We start from the raw sequence: 23,572 nt of genomic DNA on the forward strand, positions 1-23,572 counted from the left end.
TTTAATCACTTTGTGACTTTTTGACTAAAAAAACTATTTGCCAAACGAGACTTAAATATGAAAAGAACACACACACACAAAAAAAAAAAAAAAAAACCCAAAAAGGGTCAACCAAGTAAGGGATTTTTTTTTTATTCACCCAAAAAAAAAAAAAAAAAGTAAGGGATTTTGAAATGACAATAATGAATAGTAAAAAACAGTGCTTTTAACACAGGCAAGATACAACTAAGAAAAATGCTTGGGAGCACTAATTAGTGCTCTCACTAATTAGGTGGCAGTGGGTCCCGTCATGAATGATGTGATGTTTTGGTCTTGGAGTTGTAATTTTTTTTTATTTTTTTTATTTTTTTAATGCATTAGTGCTATTAGTGGTGATATTTTTAGTGGGATGAATCATTGTTGTACAACTAAAATGGGATGATATTATTTGTAGAATATAATATTCACAACTATATATTTAAAAAAATAGTATTTAAAATTTTGTACAGAATTAAAATATGTGAATACAATTCATTTTGTATACGGCTCAAAATATACTAATTTTGAATTTGCACTTTACACTTTATTTTATAATAAAATTTTGTTAATCATATATAAAATAAAATTTATTTACATATTTCGTTGTTCATAAATTTTTGCATAATTTTCTCAAGTTTGTAAATATGATTTGAATTGAAGTTTAGAAAAAATATCAAAATTATTGAACATTAGAACACAAGACTCAAAAAGTCAAATTATTGATTTTAGATATGAAATCAAAGGGCTCATGAGTCATCTGATGGGGTCCATTTACATTTGCATTTACATTGTAGAAGAAAGTACCTGGGATCTATTTTGAACCATGTCATCTGTGTGGACTCCATTTTAAACTAATTTCTGTATTAAAAAAAGCATTAGTTGACTAAAATAGAAAATATGTGTTCTCTTTATGTCCTTTAAATTCTTCATTCTGTTTCTCTCTCTCTCTCTCTCTCTCTCTCTCTCTTTTAATTTCTAAATTTATTAGATTTATTCATTTTGGCATGTTTTGAGTAAATATAAGAAATTACATGCTAAAAGAAGGATGTGCAAAATGATGGCTATAAAATCTCTAAAAATAACCATTTATAATATACTTTATTTTATATAATATTTTATTTTTCAACTATGAATCTTTATCACTTTAATCTCTTAAACTAAAAATTGTTACAATTTGCTATCTAAATATTCTAATTTGTTTCAACCTCAACATTCTATTAAAGTGACATTGTGAGTTGTATATGTTAATTTTATAAACAAAAAACTCATTCAAAATAGATGAATAACTCACTCAAAATAGATGACTATTTTGTTTTCTCCATCCCCCCACCCCCCACACACACGCATGCACGCATTTCTTGATAGGAGATAAGAAGATACACACCCTTTAAATATGTACCTTATAATTAAAAAATAAAATGATATAATTTCATATTTTATGAGTCTTAACTAAAACAAAAAATGTCATAACTAAACACAACATAAGACATAACTAAAAAATTCATGAGTCATAACTAAAGAAAAAAATAATCTAACTAAAGGTGTATATGATACATCATTTTCAAGAATGTGTATATTAGAATTTCTCCTCTTATATATATGTAAATAAATTAGCTTTTGAACAAACATTTTAATCATCAAATTGACATATATAGCTCAAATATCACTTTTTCTATAATCTTTTCACAGCAAAAGACAAATACAAATAAGATGATTATGGAAGTGAAATGTAGTAATTTTTAGTTGAGGGAGGGGTCAAAAGTATAATTTTCTCTTGAAAAACCTAAATGACAAGATAAAAATTATTTTATTTTACTTGATGTTATCTTGCTTTTTTTAATATAGAAAACTAAATGACAGAGATAATGTTACCGATCAATTCAAAACAACTAAAATATTAGACTACTAATATTGTGCTTCAATGTCACTTTCCTAAAGTTTATTAGTACAATCTTCATATATGCTTTCACATGAGGTTGAAGTTTACTATTGCATTCAAAACTCAAATTAAAAAAATACATAAATAAATTTAAAAAAAAATTCTCTAAAGTTACCTAAAAAATAACCATTACCACTTGGGGTACTAGGCTTATGATAGTGCCATATTAGTTTAAAAAAAATTAAAATTAAAAAATCAAAGCAATAATCATTGAGTTCTCCAATACATATAATGTCCTCAAAGTTGTTGGCACTTGAGGGTTTAGTCACTTGCTTTTGAACAAATCTAAAACAACTTTAAGTGTTAAAAGTTGGGTCAACCATTACAAAGTTCCCCTTTACATCATTTGTGCATGGATAGGATGTTTTTCAAATTTTTTTATAATTAAGATTAAGAATTATTTATAACAACATGCATAAATTAATTAGGTATTGAATTCATATTCGTAGTGCCTTAATCCTATCATTGTTTTTGTAATCTTCAACACTAATGATTCGTCATGCTATATAAATTGGTAAATGAAAGGTCAACTATATATAATATATGTGAAATAATTACAATTAAATATACTATGTAAGAAGGATAGTAAATTGGGGAAAATAGAGAAGAATACTTGATTGAAAAGTCTAAACAATACACTATATATTTAGTTTAAATAATTACTTTGAGTTTAATTGTGTGTTTTGTGCAATAAAAAATATTATTTTGTCACTAATCATATATTAGTGTGTACACATGCTTATCTAGGGGAGGCCACCATCTTATATACATTTTTTACTTTCTTTTATTTATAATTTTTCCCTTGGACTTTCTCACTTACCATACGTTCACTCAAATAATGGTTTAATTAAGAGCCAAATGAAGCTCTCCCATGTCAATGTATAGAGAAGATTTTAGGGTTTATGCATCTAATTAAGTTATTATTGTCAAGAATTTTACATGCACAGAAAATACACAAAAAATAGTACAATTTTTTTTTTTTAAAAAATTATTCTGAGTGTGATGAGGACTACATTTAAAATCAATATAGACCAAATTGATTTTTCTGCACACATAACTTTTCTAAATTCGATAACATATCTTTAATATGACTACTGATAGACTTTCCTGGTTATGTTAATTAGCACAATTCTTTTCAAAGCGTTTCTCTTATCCGGAATTAAAAACAAAAGCCAAACTTGTATAAATTAATGTTTGGTACACATAATCTTTGTTAGGAGATTCACATATATAGAATAATAGCATATCCTATTTGATCACTTAAAGAAATAAAAGGTTGAAACAACTGTATAGGACTCTAGAACAAATGTTTTGTTTTATTTTATTTTTATTTTTTAAAATAGTTTAAGGATTAATTTGCAATGCTATGGGTTTATTAATTGAGTAGGTGAGTTTTGGGGTCCAGTGCACATTGTAGGGAGAAGAAAAAAAAAACGAATAGTTTTATAGAAGTGTGCTGTGATGTGGTTTTGACTAATAAAATGTTTTTAAAATTGTTTACGTGCCGTTGAGGATCGGCACTGCAACTAGCACTGATAATCCCATACCATCTACACTCTACTATATTATTTTTATTAATTTTTATTTTATTTCTCTATATATATGGGAGAGTTTTTTATTTTTATTTTTTATATATTGGTATGTAAGAGAGTTGGGGAAGTAACCATCATATGAAACTTCATCCCCCATTTGTTCCAATAGATTAGTATGCTTATAGGGTTTCGAATGAATCAAATTATTTGAACATGACTTGTATTTAACTTGTTTTAAAATTAAAAAAAAAAAGGTTGTGATTATTAGATTAAATTTTTTTTTTTTTATAAATACTATGCATGAAGGATCTTACAAAAATAAACTACTCATATCATTGAAACGGGACCTATGGTGGACACGGGCCCCTTAACTGAACTCTTTTTTTCTTTTTTCTTTTTTCCTTCAAAATTTAAATTTACCCTAAAAATCTATTTTAATAATTTTTTATTAAAAAAATCATCTCCAATCTTTACTTCTTCTTTTTTGAAATTTCATCAAATTTAAATAAAACCACGATTGTTGAAAATTGAATGAAGGATTTAGTTCATCATTGATTTAGTGAAAAATTAAAATGGTTGGAGCACATATTCAGTCATTTTTTTCATTAAATTTGAAATTGATAAAAAAATTAGTAAATAATTAGAGATCCTCCAACACCTAATATTTTTTTTTATATTAGTAGAAACAAAAAGTATGTCATGGCTTAAAAAATGAAGGTTTTCACCAAATGATGGTGATATGCAAGAGTAGATGTATGAAAATGACTCCAAAATAAACAAATTTAAATATGCCATGGGGTATATATATTATACAATGGCTAAATATTAAGAAGATTTGGAAAATTTATTGCAATTGCATGAAGGGATGATCTTTGCAGAAGGCAAAATTGAATTTGAAGACTTTGATATATAATTGAATTCAAAACATTAATTAGTGTGTTATCTATCAATCCTATGAGGGTCTGTAACCTAACTCATATCATATATCTTAATCACTCTCTCACTGTGGCTTTGTTTGAATTTGTAGTATGACCCCACCCCCCAATTGACCTACTACACAAAGAGTGAGACATTTGTTTGGTTTCAAAAGTCCTCTTCTTTGTTCTTTCATTTTCCCTATTTGAATTTTGAAAAGTAAATTAGACGTCTTCAGTTTATTCTTTTGTGTTTTTTTTTTTTTTGTTTTTTTCTACTAAAAATCAAGGTCTGAGTTATGATTCTAGATTCTTTAGAGTGATTTTTTAAATGATTAGGATTTAATTTTATAAAAATTGAAAATATAATTATCAAAAGTTGAGAATATAATAGTCTTATAAAAAATCACTTTATTGGACTTGGATTATTTGGTAATGTAAATTTGACTTTTTGAAATTAATACATAATTGTGAAAATAGTTTACTAACAAGTGCCTTAGAGTACAAGGAAAAAAATTTAAAACATAATACACTTTTCACCAGTTTTTAAACCTTTTTTTAAACATTTTCGCTATTTTAATTTTTTTTTGTACATAAATCTCAGTATTAAACAATATCTTAAGGTTATGTTTGTTTAGACGGACTGGATAAGCGGAAATTATAATCCATCAGGCTGTTAATCCTGGGATACATAGTCCTGGACTATTTGGATGAAAATGATATATATCACATTTTTGTTTAGTTATGAGATTCGATATCAGAAAAAAAAAAAAAAAACTATTCTATTGAATCATGTGTTTGTTTGGGATGCTATAAAGAAGCATAAATATTCAAAAGACTATTTTATCCTTTTGAATTATTTACTAAGTAATAAGAATACTAGATCTGAGTTATAAATTATATATATATATATATATATTTTTTTGGCTAGAACTTTTAAAAAATTAAATAAATAGAACATCAATAATAATTAATTAAATAAATTTTATTTTATTTTTAATTGAGACTTTTAAATTTTATTTTGTTTTACTAAGTACAATAATCCAAAAGATCAAAAATGTCATTTTACCCTTAAATCCGGAGGAGTTACCCCCCCCCCCCCATGGAACACAATAATCTCCCAAATAAAGGGTTGATAGTTCAGTTAGACTATTAGTCTAGCTTACATTTTTGAACCGGACTATTACATGAAATGGACATTAAGTCCTGTCCTATCCTCTAATCTCCCTAAACAAACAACACCTAAGAACAAGGGTTAGTATTTGCCTGAAACGAAGATGACACCCAACAGGCCCAATTAATTAAACCCATCTTTATGTGGAGATCTTTTTGAAGCCCAATCCATAACGCGTTTTCCACATAAATTATACTTATTTCCCTTTTTAGTGGGTTTTTTCAACATTTTATTTTTAATATTTTTAAGATCCTTTAATTTAGATGGACCTAGAAATGAAAAAAAAATTGACTCAAAATTAATTAATTTTTTACTACAAACAAAATAAATTGACAAAATAAATGAAACTTCTTTGGAGTTTCTTTATTTTTTTATTTTTTTTATACCCAGAACACTCCCAAGACAGGATCCTTAAGATCCACTCTTATAAGCCAAACTGGGGGAAGCTAGCCGATCTATCTAAACCATTAGACTTCCACTTGAGTAGTAGGGGATTCGAACCCTGATCAGTAAGGAGAGGAGCATACTCCCTTACCAACTAGGATGCCCCGTGGTGGTTTATTTTTTATTTTAAACATTGCTTGCATCAGAAACCAACCCATTTGACCTAAGATCTATATATCATCATGATGTGGTGATGAAGACAGGTAGACCATGACTTGGGATAGTAGCATGGTCTGAATGGAGTCCAATGTGTCCACACCCTGAAAAACACAACACATTTGGACATTCACAATCACAGATCAAAAATTTGTTCGAAACTTCCTATTAATCTGAACAATCATTTTCTTCCCCTCATCTTTGGGAGGGACACACACATACACCTGGCACCATGGTTACCCTCTGCCCTCTTCCAAATGCTAACTACAACAACAACAAATTGACTGGTAGAGAGAGACCTTGCTTCTAATTTTTATAGTTTTGTCATTACTTTCACACCTTTCCATTTTTGTTATATGGCTCCTGTTTGGACACTAGGAAAGTTTTTTTTTTCTTTTTTCTTTATCTTTTTGCTTGTAGGTATAGCTACAAATTCAGAATATGAAAACTAGCTGTTATTTGTTGCACAATGCTTCGCAGCGTTAGAGTTGTATAATTTTTATTTAGAGAATGCTAAAAATGTGTTAAAAAAAAATAAAAATATTGATATATGAAAGTGTATGAAAATTTGTGAAAAGTGTATTAGAATTTTAACTTTTTTGATATTATTTGACTCTTCAACGCTCACTAGACGGTTGTTCGCAGGACTTTTTTTGTTTTGATACATCAAATTCGTAATCTGAGAGGTTTGATTCTTGCCTAAGAAAAATATAACCCATGGCATGACCTCTACGGCAACCCTTTACTCTCTCTTTAAATTTTTACCTATTAAAAATAAAGTCATACTAATGACAACTTAATAAAATTTTCAATTAAGAAGTTAGATAGTATTATTGAGGCAATTTTATGTGAGTGTTTTAAGAGACAATATAAGATCTATTAATTAATAGGGTAGAGGGTTGCTCCAAGAGCAACTGATAATTTTTCCAATAAGAGGAAGAAAATAATAAAAAGTTATATACCTGTTTGGGTAAAAATCTGACCACACTGCCCGTTTAGTGATCAGCAGCTAAGCACCGGCAGAATAGATGGCTCCAGCAACCTGTAACAGAAAAGAAAAGCTCCGGCGGTGGTTCTTCCACCCGGGGGCACTCCGACGATCAAGTCAGTATGATTCTCAAGGATAATCAAGTATTAAACTGAATACTCAAAGTATGAATTACATACCTTAGACCCACGGGGGTGCCTCTCTTTTATAATATACTCAATCCAAGTCCAACTAGAAGTACGACTTCTATGAACTCCAATCTTAGTGCTTACTCTGGACTCTTTAAGAGATAGAGATAAACTCCCTAAGAGCTTTTATCCTTATCTTAACTAAGTCCCTTCTTTGCCTTAGGACTCTTGTCCCTTATCTTCGGATTCCGACATCTTAGGAGATGACCTCGGCTTCTCCGAGATTACCTCGGCTTCTCCGAGATTACCTCGGCTTAACTACCAGGGCACGTGGCACCTCGGCTGACACGTCGGCGTCGCCATGCCACGTGTTGGTATTCAAAAAATATGTCCCCACAACTGCCCCCTAGGTTCTATTACCTCGGCATTCTGAGGTGATGGAACCTATTCCGATTTTTTTTTTTTTTTTTACTTCCTTTCTGAATAATGGTTCAAGAAGACTGCTTTGCCAAGGTTATCTTCTTTCAGCCGACGTGTTCTCTTCGGAGAACGAGGCTTCGGTCGTACTCCCCTATGCACATGAGCTGTCATTCATGTCTAACTGTTTCTCCCACGTGTTTCGTCTTTGTTTGAGCGTGTCAGTGACGCGCCTGGAAGCTGTCTGTTCGTTCGTCTGCGCCGTCTGACGCGTGCGTTACCCTAGGCGCAATAATTGCCCTATTTTTGCCGCCGTTTCAAATTTTTGACAAAACTTCTTTTGCCTCTATCTTTTCTTCACTTTTTCTTTTCATCTTCTTTACTCTTTTTCTTCCGAAAGCTCGTTCTTCCTCTTCAAATCTGCCATTGCTTCAATTTCTTCTCTGGAACTGTTCTTAGTCCCGTATTTCTTGCAAAGCCTTTTTTGCTGTCGCAACTGGTTTCTGGATTCAACGAGTATTGCCTTGGCTTCACTTCTCCTGGTAAGACCCCTTCCTTTAATTTCTTTTATTTTCTTTATGCGCTATTGTCAGTCTGTTGCCATTGCTGATCTTACTCGAGGTCTGGGATCTATTTGTATCTTGAATTTTGTGGCTATATTTTGAACCTCTATGTTTTTCCATCATTCTCTCTGCCGCTGTTCTTGATTTTTTCCTGTACCTCTATTGTTTCTGAAAATTATACCTCTGTTCTTGAATCTGAAACCTCGTTTTTGTTTTCTCTTTTTTGTATCTGCCCCAGATCTGTGCCCCCGATCTTTATCTTAATAGTTCGTAGATTTGGGATTTGTCTGTAGAACCCTTAATCTTTAGGGAAACCTGAAAAACGCCCGTCTTCTGAAACATATTCCTCTTAATTTAGGTCGACACAATGGGTATGTGGAGGCACAGGGTAAATACCCCAACAAGTCTTGAATACTTTAGGCAAGAATTCTCTATCCCAGCCGACGTTCATCTTAAGCTGGCTGGGGATAATGACACTATCGTGCCTACAGACCATACAATGCCTTTTCCAGTAGTTGCTTTTATCGAATGTGGACTTCGGCTTCCACTCGATCCCCTTTTTCGTCAAGTTCTCTATTTCTATAAGCTAAACCCCATGCAACTTACTATCAATTCCTATAGGATAATTAATGGTATTATAGCCTTAGCTAGGCAGGAAAACCTCAGAATCACCCTCGCCGACCTTCAATATTGTTATACCATGTGCCCTCTTGATCTGAAGGATAGGGGTTTTGTATATTACCTTAAGCCGAGATCCACTCAGTACAAGATTATAGCCGACCTTCCAGACTCCAACAAGGGGGCTGGAGATGACTATCTTATTGCCTCTGGAAATTGGGAATTTGGCCCAGATGAAGATGTCCACCTTTACCCTCTTCCTCGAACACTTACAGAGGGCAAGAGTAAGAGCCCTGAGTCAACACTTAGTTGTTTTTATTCAACACTTAAATACTTTTGTTGTTTCTGACGTCTGATTCTTTGCAGATCTTCATCAACCACCGAAAAATTTTCGTCAATCCTTCTTCCCAGGACCAGATCTGAGAACACTTCTTGGTCTTCCAATCCTTAAACGAAAAGCCCCAGTATTATTAAACTTTGTCCCCACACACAAATCCATTTTACCCGACATCCCTCGAAAAAGGAAGAAGAGTCTCTCTCCACCAACAGCCACAACCTTAACTGCTTCTACATCTCGGACAGATCAAGAGTCCACATCTGACCCAGCCGATCTTCCATCAACTTCGGCCCCCTTCTTAATACCAATTCCTGAACGTAAACGCCGACGAAGGCTAGTAAAGACTGCCGAGATGGTTCGTCCGAGGCCTGTCGTCCAAGACCTTCTCGCCGATATTCCAACTGATGCCGAAGCCGCACCGGCGCAATCAACGCTCCCTCCCAAACAAAAGAGAGTAAAAAAGGCTCAGCCTAAGGCCAAGGCTACAGACGCCGAGGCTGAGGATGCTCTGCCGATTTCGAGGCTAGCTGAAAGCAAAAAATCAACCTCTACTTCAACCAAAAGGTCTGCTGAGGGCCAACCCTCAGGATCTACACAAACAAAGAGGCCAAGGTCATCGTCTGCGACGACCTCGGCTTCAAAGAAGCCTGACGTCCCATGGGCCCCTGATCTTTCTCTGGAGGACAGGCCTATCATGGCTAGTGAAAGTGCTGATGATATCAACGTTGCTGTCGCCCTTAGCACCGCTCTTCTTCTACCGAATGACTTGGAGCGAAATGCCAAGTTCAGTGAGTATGAAAATTACGCTCTGATGCTCCAACACTCTGCTCAAGTAAGTATTTCTATTTGTATTTATGTTTCTTCCTTCTTTTTCTTTCTGAGAAAATTTTCTGATACTTCTGTTTGCATTCAGGCTATCCAACATGCCCACTCATTTTCAATGCAATCCTTTGAGAATCGTCAAAGATTGGTTGATATGAAGAGGGAAGCGACCTCAATGAAGAGAGAATTAAGGGCTCTTGAAGTAAAAATGAAGAAACTAGAGGATCAAGCCGAGGCTGCGACGAAGAACCAAACCTTAGCTCTTGAGAAGGCCGAAGCTGCTGAGGCCGTTAAAAAAGTAGCTGAAGCCGAGAAAAGGGAGGCCGAGGCTCAGAAGGTCCAAGCGCAAAAAGAACTTCAACAAGCTCTGGCCACCAAGGAGGCCGAAGTCAAGGAGGCCGATGAAAAGGCCTATGCTCAAGGCATGGCCGACGTTGCAGAAGAATACAAACTTCAAGTCAGGCAGGCATGCAACAGGGGATTTTCCCTTGGTTGGATGTCTCTGATAAAGAAGCTTGATCTCCCTGCTGACTCGCCATTGCGCCAAGTTGATGCTAATCTTCTACCATTTCTTCCTCCAAGTCAAGCTGAGGATGAATCAGAGACCGAGGTAGAAGCTGAGGGTGAAGACGAAGAGAAAGATGAAGGTGAAGCCTTGGTGAGAAAACCCAAGGGCGCTACTGAGGCCAAGTCCTTTCCAGCTGAGCAAATTTTAGACTTAACTCAAGATGAAGTGGGTGATGAGGCTGAGGAAGTGCCCAGGGAACCTGTTCAGGGGTGTCCATCATCTGACCTTCTTCTGATTGACAGAAGTCTTGACACAACTTTAGCAGAGATAGATGCCGAAATACGAGCGGAGAAGGTGGCCGAGGATATTCCAGCTGAATCATCCGAGGTTCCAGTTTCTGCTGCTGCTGATGTTCAAGAGTCTTGATTTTCCCTTCTTTTTTTTCTGGATTTTGGACTTTGTTTTTTCTTTTAATTTCTGAACAATGTACATTCCTTCTTATGGCCGATGTGCCTTTTTCAGTATGTAATTGCAACTGTTCTTGCAATGGATATTTTTGATCTTGTGATGTTCTGTTGCTTGCTTCTGCATAGTTCTATACTTAGAAATTTTTGCATGCTTTCTTTGTGCAATCTTCTCGGGGCTACATACCCTGGGTATAACTGCAAGGCTTTTACTTCGGCGAGATACTGACCTGCAAACCTTGTATAAATTCTGTCAAGAACTAAACATATACTACTCAATGTATACTTTTGGCTTTTTTTAAGTTTTCAATAAGTATTTAAACAATGATTTCGTTCTAACCTACTTGTAAATTGCTACAAATTTCAACAAGTGTTTAAATAATATACTTAACCTTTGCATCGACCCGTTAATTTTCTGTATACCTCAGCGGGTGATCATACGTCGGCTTAACATAACCTTGTAAATGGCTACAACTTTCAACAAGTGTTAAGCATCTTCTCTAGGGTTCAGACAACCCACATATTGCTATGAGAACTTACGCAATAACCTCGGCCTATCTTCGACTTGTAAATTGCTACAAATTTCAACAAGTGAAGGTAGGGAATCAGCTTGATTCCAACTTGTAAATTGCTACAAATTTCAACAAGTGGATCAAGGAATAACATCGGCTTAACTTCAACTTGTAAATTGCTACAAATTTCAACAAGTGAAGATAAGGAATCAGCTTGATTCCAACTTGTAAATTGCTACAAATTTCAACAAGTGGATCAAGGAATTATATCGGCTTAACTTCAACTTGTAAATTGCTACAAATTTCAACAAGTGAAGATAAGGAATCAGCTTGATTCCAACTTGTAAATTGCTACAAATTTCAACAAGTGGATCAAGGAATAACATCGGCTTAACTTCAACTTGTAAATTGCTACAAATTTCAACAAGTGAAGATAAGGAATCAGCTTGATTCCAACTTGTAAATTGCTACAAATTTCAACAAGTGGATCAAGGAATTATATCGGCTTAACTTCAACTTGTAAATTGCTACAAATTTCAACAAGTGAAGATAAGGAATCAGCTTGATTCCAACTTGTAAATTGCTACAAATTTCAACAAGTGGATCAAGGAATAATATCGGCTTAACTTCAACTTGTAAATTGCTACAAATTTCAACAAGTGAAGATAAGGAATCAGCTTGATTCCAACTTGTAAATTGCTACAAATTTCAACAAGTGGATCAAGGAATAATATCGGCTTAACTTCAACTTGTAAATTGCTACAAATTTCAACAAGTGAAGATAAGGAATCAGCTTGATTCCAACTTGTAAATTGCTACAAATTTCAACAAGTGGATCAAGGAATAACATCGGCTTAGTTTGCCTGAGTTTGATATGTCTTCAATAACCATTAATCATACGTGTTGAGAGAATTCTGAAAAGACTTTATTGATAATATCGGCCAAACAATGATGTTTATCTAATGATAGAAGAATTTCAAGTTACAAGTATTCCAAGGTCTGGGTAGTGCTTTGCCCTCATTGTCTTCAAGCCGATATGCTCCATTGCCCAATACTGAAGTAACTCTGTAGGGTCCTTCCCAGTTCGGGCCAAGCTTGCCTTCCCTGGGATCCTTCTTGTTTCCGACGACTTTTCTTAGGACTAAGTCGCCAACTTGAAAATCCCTTGGATTAACCTTCTTGTTGTAAGCTCTGGCAAGCTGTTGCTGGTATACTGCAAGCTGAATTGCAGCCTTCTCTCTTCGTTCTTCCAGTAGATCCAGGTCTCGGGCTAAGAGTATGTCATTGGTGCCATTCTCTACTCCCTGGGTTCTGATCCCTGGGATGCCGATCTCCAATGGGATGACTGCTTCTGTGCCATAGGCCATGGCAAAAGAGGATTCTCCCGTTGATCTTCTCGGCGTGGTCCGATATGCCCAAAGTACGTTGGGCAGCTCGTCCACCCACTTTCCCTTTGCTGCTTGGAGCCTCTTCTTTATCCCATCCAGGATTACTTTGTTGGACGCCTCTGCTTGCCCATTACTTTGAGGAAAACTTGGAGTTGAGAAATAGTTTTTGATCTTGAATTTCGCACAGAAGTTTTTGATAAGTTTGCTGTCGAACTGTGTTCCGTTGTCGGCAACTATTGCTCTTGGAATCCCAAATCTGGTGATTATGTTTCGCCAAATAAAATTCTTGACATCCACATCTCGGATTTTGGCAAGAGGTTCTGCCTCTATCCATTTTGTGAAGTAGTCCGTTGCTACCAGTAAATATTTTCTTTGCCCAGTTGCCTGGGGAAGTTGTCCCACCAGATCCATGCCCCATTGGGCAAACGGCCAGGGGCTGGATACTGGGTTTAGGTCGGCAGCTGGCTGATGTATCAAAGGTGCAAACCTTTGACATTGCTCACATCTCTTTACATAGGCTTCGGCATCCTTTTGCATGTAGGGCCACCAATACCCCTGGGTAATGGCCCTATGGGCTAACGATCTGCCCCCGGCATGGCTTCCACAAATTCCTTCATGGATCTCATAAAGAAAATCTTCAACCTGCAAAGGGTGTACGCACCTTAAAAGTGGTCCAGTGAAGGACCTCCTGTAAAGATGGCCTTCCGCTGTTAGGCTGAATCTGGCGGATTTCAGCCTAATTTTATGTGCTTCTTTGTGGTCTTCTGGCAGCTTCCCCTCTTTTAGGAACGCAATGATTGCATCCATCCAGCTTGGTCCAAGGCCCACGCACATTGTTTCTTGTTCGGTGCTCTGTTTATCTATACTCGGGGCCGACATGTAGTTGATCATAATTGTCCTTGTTTTTCCAGTTTGAATTGAACTGGCCAGGTTGGCTAATGCGTCGGCGTGGGTGTTGTCATCTCGGCTGACTTGGAGTAATCTGCAGTTCTGAAATAGGGCCGCCAGTCGGACGACTTCCTTTGCATATGCCGACATTCTTTCGTCTCTGGCTGCAAATTCTCCTGTTGACTGGTTAACAATTAATTGCGAATCACAAAAAACAATTACCTCGTCTGCCTCTGCTGCTGCTGCTAGCTTTAGTCCTGCAATTAATGCCTCATATTCTGTTTCGTTATTGGAGGCTTTGAACCCCAGTCGGATGGATTGTTCTACAATCTCTCCATCTGGAGATATCAGCAGTACTCCTGCTCCTGCTCCCTGGCGGTTTGAACTTCCATCGACATATAGTCTGAACGAATCGCCGATGTAGATGCTGCATGGTCTGAGCCTTTCTTTCTCTTGCTGTTTTGTCTTTGACTGGGTTTCTTTTTGTTTGTCGGGGTGATGCTCATCTCGGCTCGACGGAGCCTGAGGTGCGATGGCTTCAGGTGTGAGTTCTGCGACGAAGTCGGCCAAAACTTGGCCCTTTATTGCTGTTCTTGGCCTGAATTCTAGGTCAAACTGTCCCAGTGTTACTGCCCATTTTGCTATCCTTCCTGTTAAGTCTCCTTGATGTAATAAGGACTTCAATGGGTGCTCTGTTAGAACCACAATCTTGTGTGCCTGGAAGTAATGGCTTAGTTTCTTTGAGGCCATTACCAAGGCTAGCATTAATTTTTCCAGTGGTAGGTACCTTGTTTCTGCGTTAGCCAAAGTCTTGCTTACATAATAGACAGCTTTCTGCTCCCCTTTTTCCTCGCGGATTAGCACTGCACTGACTGCGTGTTCAGAGACTGCTAAGTACAAAAATAATTCTTCTCCTGGAACAGGGTTAGAAAGGACCGGGGTTGTGGTCAGGTACTTTTTCAGATCGGCTAAGGCTGCTTCACATTCTTCGGTCCACAGGAAGTCTGTGGCTTTTTTTACCAGGTTAAAGAAGGGTCTGCACTTGTCCGAGCTTCTGCTGATGAATCGGTTCAGGGCTGCGGCCCTTCCAGTGAGCATTTGGACTTGCTTTGCCGATGTTGGGCTCTGTAGCTCCAGGATGGCTTTGATTTGGTCTGGGCTGGCCTCTATGCCCTTTCTTGTTACCAGATAGCCTAGGAATTTACCTGACCCAACTCCGAAGGCACACTTTGCGGCGTTGAGTCGGAGCCGATATCTTTTGAGTATGTCAAAGACCTCTTTTAGGTCGGCAAGATGACCTTTTGACTCCTTGGTCTTTACGACCATGTCATCAATGTAAACTTCTACTGTTTTGCCGATCAGATGTTTAAACATCTTTGTTACTAACCTCTGATAGGTTGCTCCTGCGTTTTTCAGCCCAAAAGGCATTACCTTATAACAGTACAGGCCTTTCGGGGTGATGAACGCGGTCTTCTCCTCATCTGGAGGGTACATAGCAATCTGGTGGTACCCTCTGTATGCGTCTAAAAAACTCATCCTTTCGTGTCCCGAAGTGGCGTCAACCAGTTGGTCGATTTTGGGCAGAGGGAAACTGTCCTTGGGGCAAGCTTTGTTGAGGCTGGTAAAATCCACACAAACCCTCCACTTGCCATTTTTCTTTTTTACTACTACTGTGTTGGACAGCCACGTTGGGTACTGGACTTCTCGGATTGCCCTGGCTTCAAGGAGTTTGTCTACCTCTTCCTCCACTGCTTCGACGTGTAATAACGTCGGCCTTCTGGCTCGTTGAATCACTGGTTTTGCCGATCTGTCGACATTCAAACTGTGGCAAGTGACCTCGGGGTCAATGCCAGGCATTTCATAGGGTGTCCAGGCAAATGCCTCTATGTTTGCCCTTAAAAAATCTTCTAGTTCTTTTTCTTCTTCTTTGGCTAGGCCGGAGCCGAGAAGAAAAAATCGTTCTTCGTCGCCCTCCTGGACGAAGATTTTCTTTAGTGCTTCTTCGCTTTTCTCGGTCGGTTCTTTCCCGACGTCTTCCAGGACTTCCATGTCTCCATCTTCAACTTCTGCTTTCTTTGGCTCCTGTATACTACAGGTGGACTTTATTGCTGCCATGGAGCAATTTTTGGCTTGTAGTTGATCCCCTCTGACTTCTTCAATCCCATGCTCCGTTGGGAACCGGAGTAGTTGATGCAACGTCGAGGGAACTGCCCCCATTGCATGCAACCACGGTCTTCCAAGGATGATGTTGTATGGTGAGGGTGTGTCAATGACCAGGAATTCTGTCCTGATCTTCTTAGTGCCGGCTTGTACCTCTAAGCTTGTTGCACCCAGTGGCCATGTTGGCGTTCCATTAAAGCCGACCATCGGGCCGCTGGATTGCTCTAGGTCATCGGGGTGAAGGCCTAGCTCTCTGTAACATCTGACGTACATGATGTCACAGGAGCTGCCTTGGTCTATTAGGATGCGTTTTACTTGGCATTCCCCAACCTGGAGGGATACTACCAAGGCATCATTATGCGGATGTTGGACCAGTTCTAGGTCGGCTTCGGTAAAGGCTATCATTGGCCCTTGGCATTCTTCTGGCCGATGTCTCTTGTCCCCAACTTGGTGGATATGCTGTAAATGTCTTACCCTCTGGGTTTCTCCTCTGACCTCGTTTTCGTTGACCCTTGAGTGGATCACATTGACCACCCTTGGTTCTCCTGCCTGTGGTCGCTGTGCTGGGGGAGGGGGTGCTGCTGGTGCTTGAGGCAACCTTGCCTGTTCTTCCCTTGTTCTGGCCTCATCGACCAGGTCCCTCAGAAGGCCTTGCCTTACTAGGTCCTCCAAGTGTGCTTTTAAGGCCCTGCAACCTTGAGTTGGATGCCCTCCTTCATTGTGGTAGGCACAACGTCTGCCGATGTTTTTTCCCATGAATTCCCCTGGTGCTCTTTCCGGAGCCCTGAAGTATGGTTGATTCCGAATCCGATCCAAGATTTTATGGATTGGGATCCGGAATACCGTGGTTACCGCCTGTTTATTTCTTAATTCTATTTCTTGTCTGGTGGGTCCATTGTTGACTCGGCCTCGCTTTGGCGAGCCGTTTCCCTTTTCTTGCTTCACCTCTTTGTTTCCCGACGTATCTTCCTCGGCCCTGGCGTATTTCTCAATTCGTGCCATGAGTTCTTCCATGCTCTTTGGCAGTGTTTTTGCCAAAGACTTCCGTAGTGGGCAGTCATCTTTCAGGCCGTTCTTGAAAGACACGACTGCTACTTCCTGGTTGCATTCAGGTATTCGGTTGAACACCTCGTAGTATCTCTTCGCATAGGCCCTAAGGCCTTCTTCCTTGGTTATTCTTAGAGCCATCAAAGCATCAACCCTCAGGGGTTGCAGCTTGTTGGTCACGAACCTGGCCACAAACATCTCGGCCAGGCCTTCCCATGTCTTTATACTTCCTTTCGGTAACTTGTGGAACCAATCAGATGCAATTTCCCCAAAGGATGAGGGGAATACCTTGCAGAGCAATGGTTCGTTCCCGCTATATAGTGCCATTGAATTTAGGTATAGCCCAACATGAAAGTTTGGATCTGACTTACCATCATAGATTTGGAACCTCGGCATACTGAACCTCTTGGGTGGTTCGAATTTGTCCAGTTCTACCGAGAAGGCTGTCTTCGGTTTTACTGGGGAGTTTACCTCGGCCTCTGCATTTTGCTGCCTCCTCTTGAGGTAGTCCCTTAAGTCTTCTTTGCTCCTCCCTGGAGCTCGGCTGTCTTTTGATTTTAGTCTTTTTGGTATACTGCTCTCGGCCTCGAGGTGGGTCCGTTTGGGTCTCTCTTCATGGGTTGTGTCAAAGTGGAGTACTTGCCCCTGAACATGTCGATGTTCTTTGGGGTCTGGATTCTTCATGTGTTGCGTCCTTCGGGACTCTTCTTGCCTCGGCCTTTCTCGTCCGACTTCCCTGGAAGGCCGGTGAGAATGCCTTCCGCTCCTGGTATGTTGAGGGACCTCGGGGATTGTTTTTCCTCCACCCTTCTGGGTGTTGGTTGCTGGCATTGGCGTATCTTGCAGCGGGTATGGTGGTTGCATAACATTGTTCTGCATCATGAAGTTGACGACCGACTGGAGGTCCGCCAATTTGTTTGCTAATTCCTTTACTTCCTCGTCTCTGCGTAGGCACCTGTCCCTCCATACCTGGAGGTTGTCTTCATTGTAGTATTTTCCTTGGTTTGATCTTTTTGTTGTGTCACCTTCCTGGATATCGTCGTTCTCCCTGTGACCCTGGTCACGGGCTTCTGTATTGCGATTGTCTCCTTCGGTGTCAAGGTTAATCGGTCTGCTGCTTCCAGAAGGAGCATCGTCCCCAGCGTTTCCTTGTTGTCCGTTACTGGCCATCTATTCTTCCTTCGTTCCCACAGACGGCGCCAAATTGTTTGGGTAAAAATCTGACCACACTGCCCGTTTAGTGATCAGCAGCTAAGCACCGGCAGAATAGATGGCTCCAGCAACCTGTAACAGAAAAGAAAAGCTCCGGCGGTGGTTCTTCCACCCGGGGGCACTCCGACGATCAAGTCAGTATGATTCTCAAGGATAATCAAGTATTAAACTGAATACTCAAAGTATGAATTACATACCTTAGACCCACGGGGGTGCCTCTCTTTTATAATATACTCAATCCAAGTCCAACTAGAAGTACGACTTCTATGAACTCCAATCTTAGTGCTTACTCTGGACTCTTTAAGAGATAGAGATAAACTCCCTAAGAGCTTTTATCCTTATCTTAACTAAGTCCCTTCTTTGCCTTAGGACTCTTGTCCCTTATCTTCGGATTCCGACATCTTAGGAGATGACCTCGGCTTCTCCGAGATTACCTCGGCTTAACTACCAGGGCACGTGGCACCTCGGCTGACACGTCGGCGTCGCCATGCCACGTGTTGGTATTCAAAAAATATGTCCCCACAATACCCTAAAGCATTTTACATATTTTTGTATACTTTTTACACATTTGATACACTTTTTACATATTCACCCTGAGACCATAGTATTATCCTTAAAAAAAATGTACCCTATTTCTTTCATAACAATAATGCTACACTATCACTTTATTTATTTATACCATATTATGTTTTTCATCTTATTTGTCAACACAACATTGGTATAATAGGCGCCACCACTCATGTATATACATCTAATATAATACTGATGAACACATTAAACAATAAAATAAAATAAGATAAGATGATAAAAATAAATAGTCATATTTCTCATTCCCTAATTCTCATGACCAATTCACTCCTATTCTCTCTTCCAACCAACATAACAATTCTTGAAGCGCAACATAAATAATATTAGGTATTATGAAAGAAATATTATGAAATGCTTCATGAAGATTTTCTATCATTTGATTAGTGTGTGATATTTTATTATGTATAATCTAAGAGTGAAGAACCTTTATGAAATTTTTCATAATATTTCTTTTATAATACCTAGTATTACTCGCCCGGTTGAGAACTTCAAAATGCAGATGAGATGAGCTTGTGAAATGGCTTCTTTGTTTGGGCCAGAGCCTGTGGGATTTGCTAGAGTTGGATCCGCTGAAAGGCAATTCACGTGGCCCAATATACATCGGGCTTCATGCCTCTGAATTCGGGCTTCTCAAAAATTGGTCCCAAAACATCGCCTTGGGTTGTTTATTTTCGGCCACTAATATAGTTTTATACAATTATTTTTTAAATATAATGGTGCCGTTTAGTAATACTTACGTTTTCAATTTTCTATTTATATTTACAAAAATTTAAAAACACAAATAAAAACTTGTTTGGTAAAATTTTTTATTTATAAATCAGTGGTCTCAGTTTATAAATTTGGCCAAAAAATGAAAACACATAAAATGTGTTTCCAGTTTGAGTTTTCAATTTTTTTTTTTACCACCCAATACTAGCCACCACCCGCCACCATTTTCCACTATTGTCTTCCGCCACCACCGCTAACCACTCACTCCCACCACCACCACCACCACCACCACCACCACCACCACCACCACCACCACCACCACCACCACCTACCACCTACACCTATCACCACCACTCACCACCCGCCACCACCCACCACCTACTTGCCACCACCACCCACCCCTCGCCGCCACCACCACCACCGCCACCACTCACCATCCACCTGCAACCACCATCCACCACCTACCACCACCAACCACCCACCACCACCACGATCACCCGCCACCACCACCCATTACCTACCACCTACCACCACCACCACCTACCACCCACCATCGTCACCTACCCACCCACCACCCGCCACCTACCTGCTACCTACTTGCTACCACCCGTCACCATCTGCTATCCGCCACCCACCTGCCATCATCATCCACCACCCGCTGCCACCACCACCACCACCACCACTTACTCGCTACCACCCACCACCCGCCACCGTCACCCACCCACCCGCCACCGTCACCCATCACCCACCCACCACCACCTACCACCACCCGCCACTCACCTGCCACTACCATCCATCGCCCGCCACCACCACCACTCACTTGCTACCACCGACCACCCGCCACCGTCACCCACCCACGCACCACCACCACCCGTCACCTACCCGCTACCACCCACTATCCGCCATTTACCTGCCACCACCACCACCACCACCACCACCACCCACTCGCTACCACCCACCACCCGCCACTGTCACCCACTCACCCGCCACCAGCTACCCACCACTCACTGTCACCACTTTCCACCACCGTCTTCCCCCGCCACTTGCCACCATTGCCATTTCTCACTTTTTTTTATATTTTTAATTTTTTTTAAATATTTTGTCAATTACCAAACTCGTTTGTAGTTTATGTTTTTTTAAAAATAAACAAAAACCAATTTATAAAATTTTGTAAATATAAACTGAAAACGTAAACGTTACCAAACATGCCCAATAAAATTAAAATACCAAAATATTCAATATCACTCATTTCCAACTTTAAAATTTGATTTAATTTTTTTTAACTCTCGTAACTCACTAATTGTTATGTTTTATATGTTATACCATCTTGCATTTATTAGTACCGTCCTATTTAAAAATAAAAATTTACTTTAATATTACTTGTGATCTTGCGAACCCCTCAATTTTTCTCGTCTCAGCATGGAATGAGAGAACGGGACACCACCGACCCCCACTCTCTTATCTTTTGTCATTTTTAAAGTAATTTCAATAATGTGCTATGTATTAGAATTGTTTGGTGCAACTTGTACAAACTGTTTATAATATTTTTTTTGTGCAATTTAATTTTCAGCTTATAATATTTATTTTGGAAGCTTAAAGTAATCTTTTTCAAAGTTTTAATTTTTGCTTTCCAATCATCAACTTTCAATTCATAAGAAGTCGCACCTAAAGACTTATTTGATAATACTGTGATAAACACCTATCAATTGGCAGAGTGTGGTTCACATAAAATAATAAGAAAGGGAAAAGAAATACATAATATTCAATTTTGGAAAAAACTTGTTGGGGAGTTTGAATTTTGAAATGGGGTCCTAGGATGAGGCTTTCATTATCCACCATTCATCCTCTAGGAAGATAAAACCAGGAATTAAAAAAAGGGAACCCTCCTTTTTTCTCTTTTGAGATGATATTTGCCTCTTTGGTTTGAGCGACCACCACAAAGAGTGAATAAGGACATCCTCCTTTTTCTTGCTATGGCACTGAGAATGTGGGCTTCTTCAACTGCTAATGCACTTAGACTCTCTTCTGCTTCCAAAGCTCCTCTCTCTCCTCTCCCTGCCTTTTCTCTCTCTAGATGCTTCTCTACTGGTACTCTCCTTATCATTTCATTTCATTTCAATGCTCTCTCTCTCTCTCTCTCTCTCTCTCTCTCTCTCTCTCCTTTTCAAGCTTGCAGCGCAGTATGGGCTCAGATGACACAATTTTTTATGTCATATTAATTACAGTTATTAAATTATTTGTGAATTCCAAAATACTGGAATCTCAAGGCACAATCCTATTACTATGAATGTTTTGCAATAAAACACAGAGAATTTTGAAACAGAGGATTCCATGCCCAAACTTAGTGGTTCCAGAGCTCATCTCTCTCCTGCCTTTTTTCTCTCCACTTACAGTCCTTTATTTATTTTAGTTTTTAGAGAGAAGAGAAGTAACATGGGAATTGTTTTATTTTTTCTTTATTTTTATTTTTGTATTTGCAGTTTTGGATGGGTTGAAATATGCATCTTCCCATGAATGGGTGAAGGTTGAGGGTTCTGTGGCTACAATTGGTATCACTCATCATGCTCAGGTTGCTGTTATTATTACTGTTATTTTATTTATTTATTTATTTATTTTTTGGTGGGACATCTTACAGTAGATGTAAAACTGCTACAATGGTGGCTGTCATTCTGTTCATTACAACAATACTGAGCCAATTGAGTTGTGTTGTGTTGCTTTATAAGCAAAGCCCTTTAATAACAATCACTAGTACCAATTATTCTTGTTGTAAACTACCCATTGTCACATTATTTGTCTCAGGTAGATGGTCCAGATCTTTTGTTCTCAAATTTCTTCTCTCATTTGTCTCAATGCACTCCTAATTATTATATCATGTAAGAATCTCGAGACATGATCCAATGATTGAGAATACATTGAAACAGAGAGACATAAAGATTTAAGGATAAAAGATTGAGGGACCTAATAGATAGTAGATACATAGAACATTATTTGAACAATTAGCAAGCTCGAGAAATTAAATAAATTATTAATTTAAAAGATATCATTTAAATGAAGGACATTCTTTGCATTTTGAAGGTGTGTTGATATTCAAATCCAACTACTTCATAGTGGGAGCAATTAACACTTTAAAGATAATAATGTCTCCAACATGTCTTAAAATTTCCATATGAATTCTTCTTTCTTGTTTCCATGCTCTCTAAAAGAAGAACCTTCCCAACATTCAATTTGAATGTGTGTTTTCAAATTGCTTCTTTTAACTTCTCAATTGCTTGATGCAACTTTGAAGTTTGATATGTTGCACTTTTTTGCAGGACCATCTTGGAGAAGTGGTGTTTGTGGAGGTGCCTGAGCCTGGTGGCTCCGTCACACAGGGCAGCAGCTTTGGAGCTGTAGAAAGTGTAAAAGCCACAAGTGATGTCAATTCCCCAATTTCAGGGGACATTGTTGAGGTTAACAAAAAGCTCACTGAATCACCTGGTTTGGTAAAATTCCATAACTCAATTCCCCCAATTTACTTCTTCCTATATATCCTCTGTTTGGACACTTCGAACAATATCCTCCTAGATTACACACTTCATTTTATATTTCCTTCTCCACTTTCTCAGCATCCCAAAAAGTAGAGCATTATTTTCTTTGGTTCCAAACTAACTTGATCACATTTTTTGTAATGAAGATCAATTCAAGCCCATATGAAGAAGGATGGATGATAAAGCTGAAGCCAAGCAAACCATCGGAATTAGAATCCCTTATGGGTCCAAAAGAATACACCAAGTTCTGTGAAGAAGAAGATGCACATTAGTAAGCAGCATTTTGAACATGAACACCTTGTTGCATTTTCCTCTTGAAAGTTGAACTAACTGCCTCTGAGCTGTTTTAAGTTAAAAAGGTCACAATATAGTGGTTTTCAGGTACTATTACATACATTAATTTAACTTTTGTAATCTTCTTTCCTATCTTTCACTTGTTCTTATGCTTCTTCATGCAATTAAGAGCCATCTTCCTTTCAATCCTCTTTCATTTACCTTTATAATTGCATTGCTTTATTTG

The 23,572-nt window shown here is 38.5% G+C and overlaps 1 protein-coding gene across 1 annotated transcript; it reads left to right on the forward strand.

Moving 5' to 3' along the window:
• Positions 1 to 21,257: 21,257 nt before the first annotated feature.
• On the forward strand, positions 21,258 to 23,532 carry LOC114304350 (glycine cleavage system H protein, mitochondrial). The gene is made up of 4 exons (XM_028249506.2): positions 21,258 to 21,613; positions 22,006 to 22,094; positions 22,837 to 23,007; positions 23,199 to 23,532. Exons 1-4 carry the CDS (start codon positions 21,499 to 21,501, stop codon positions 23,322 to 23,324), a joined length of 501 nt encoding a protein of 166 aa, XP_028105307.2. The 5' UTR covers positions 21,258 to 21,498; the 3' UTR covers positions 23,325 to 23,532.
• The last annotated feature ends 40 nt before the right edge of the window (positions 23,533 to 23,572 follow it).

This window comes from Camellia sinensis, chromosome 13 (genome assembly GCF_055761805.1).
Source record: "Camellia sinensis isolate YWXY chromosome 13, ASM5576180v1, whole genome shotgun sequence".
Lineage (NCBI taxonomy): Eukaryota > Viridiplantae > Streptophyta > Magnoliopsida > Ericales > Theaceae > Camellia > Camellia sinensis.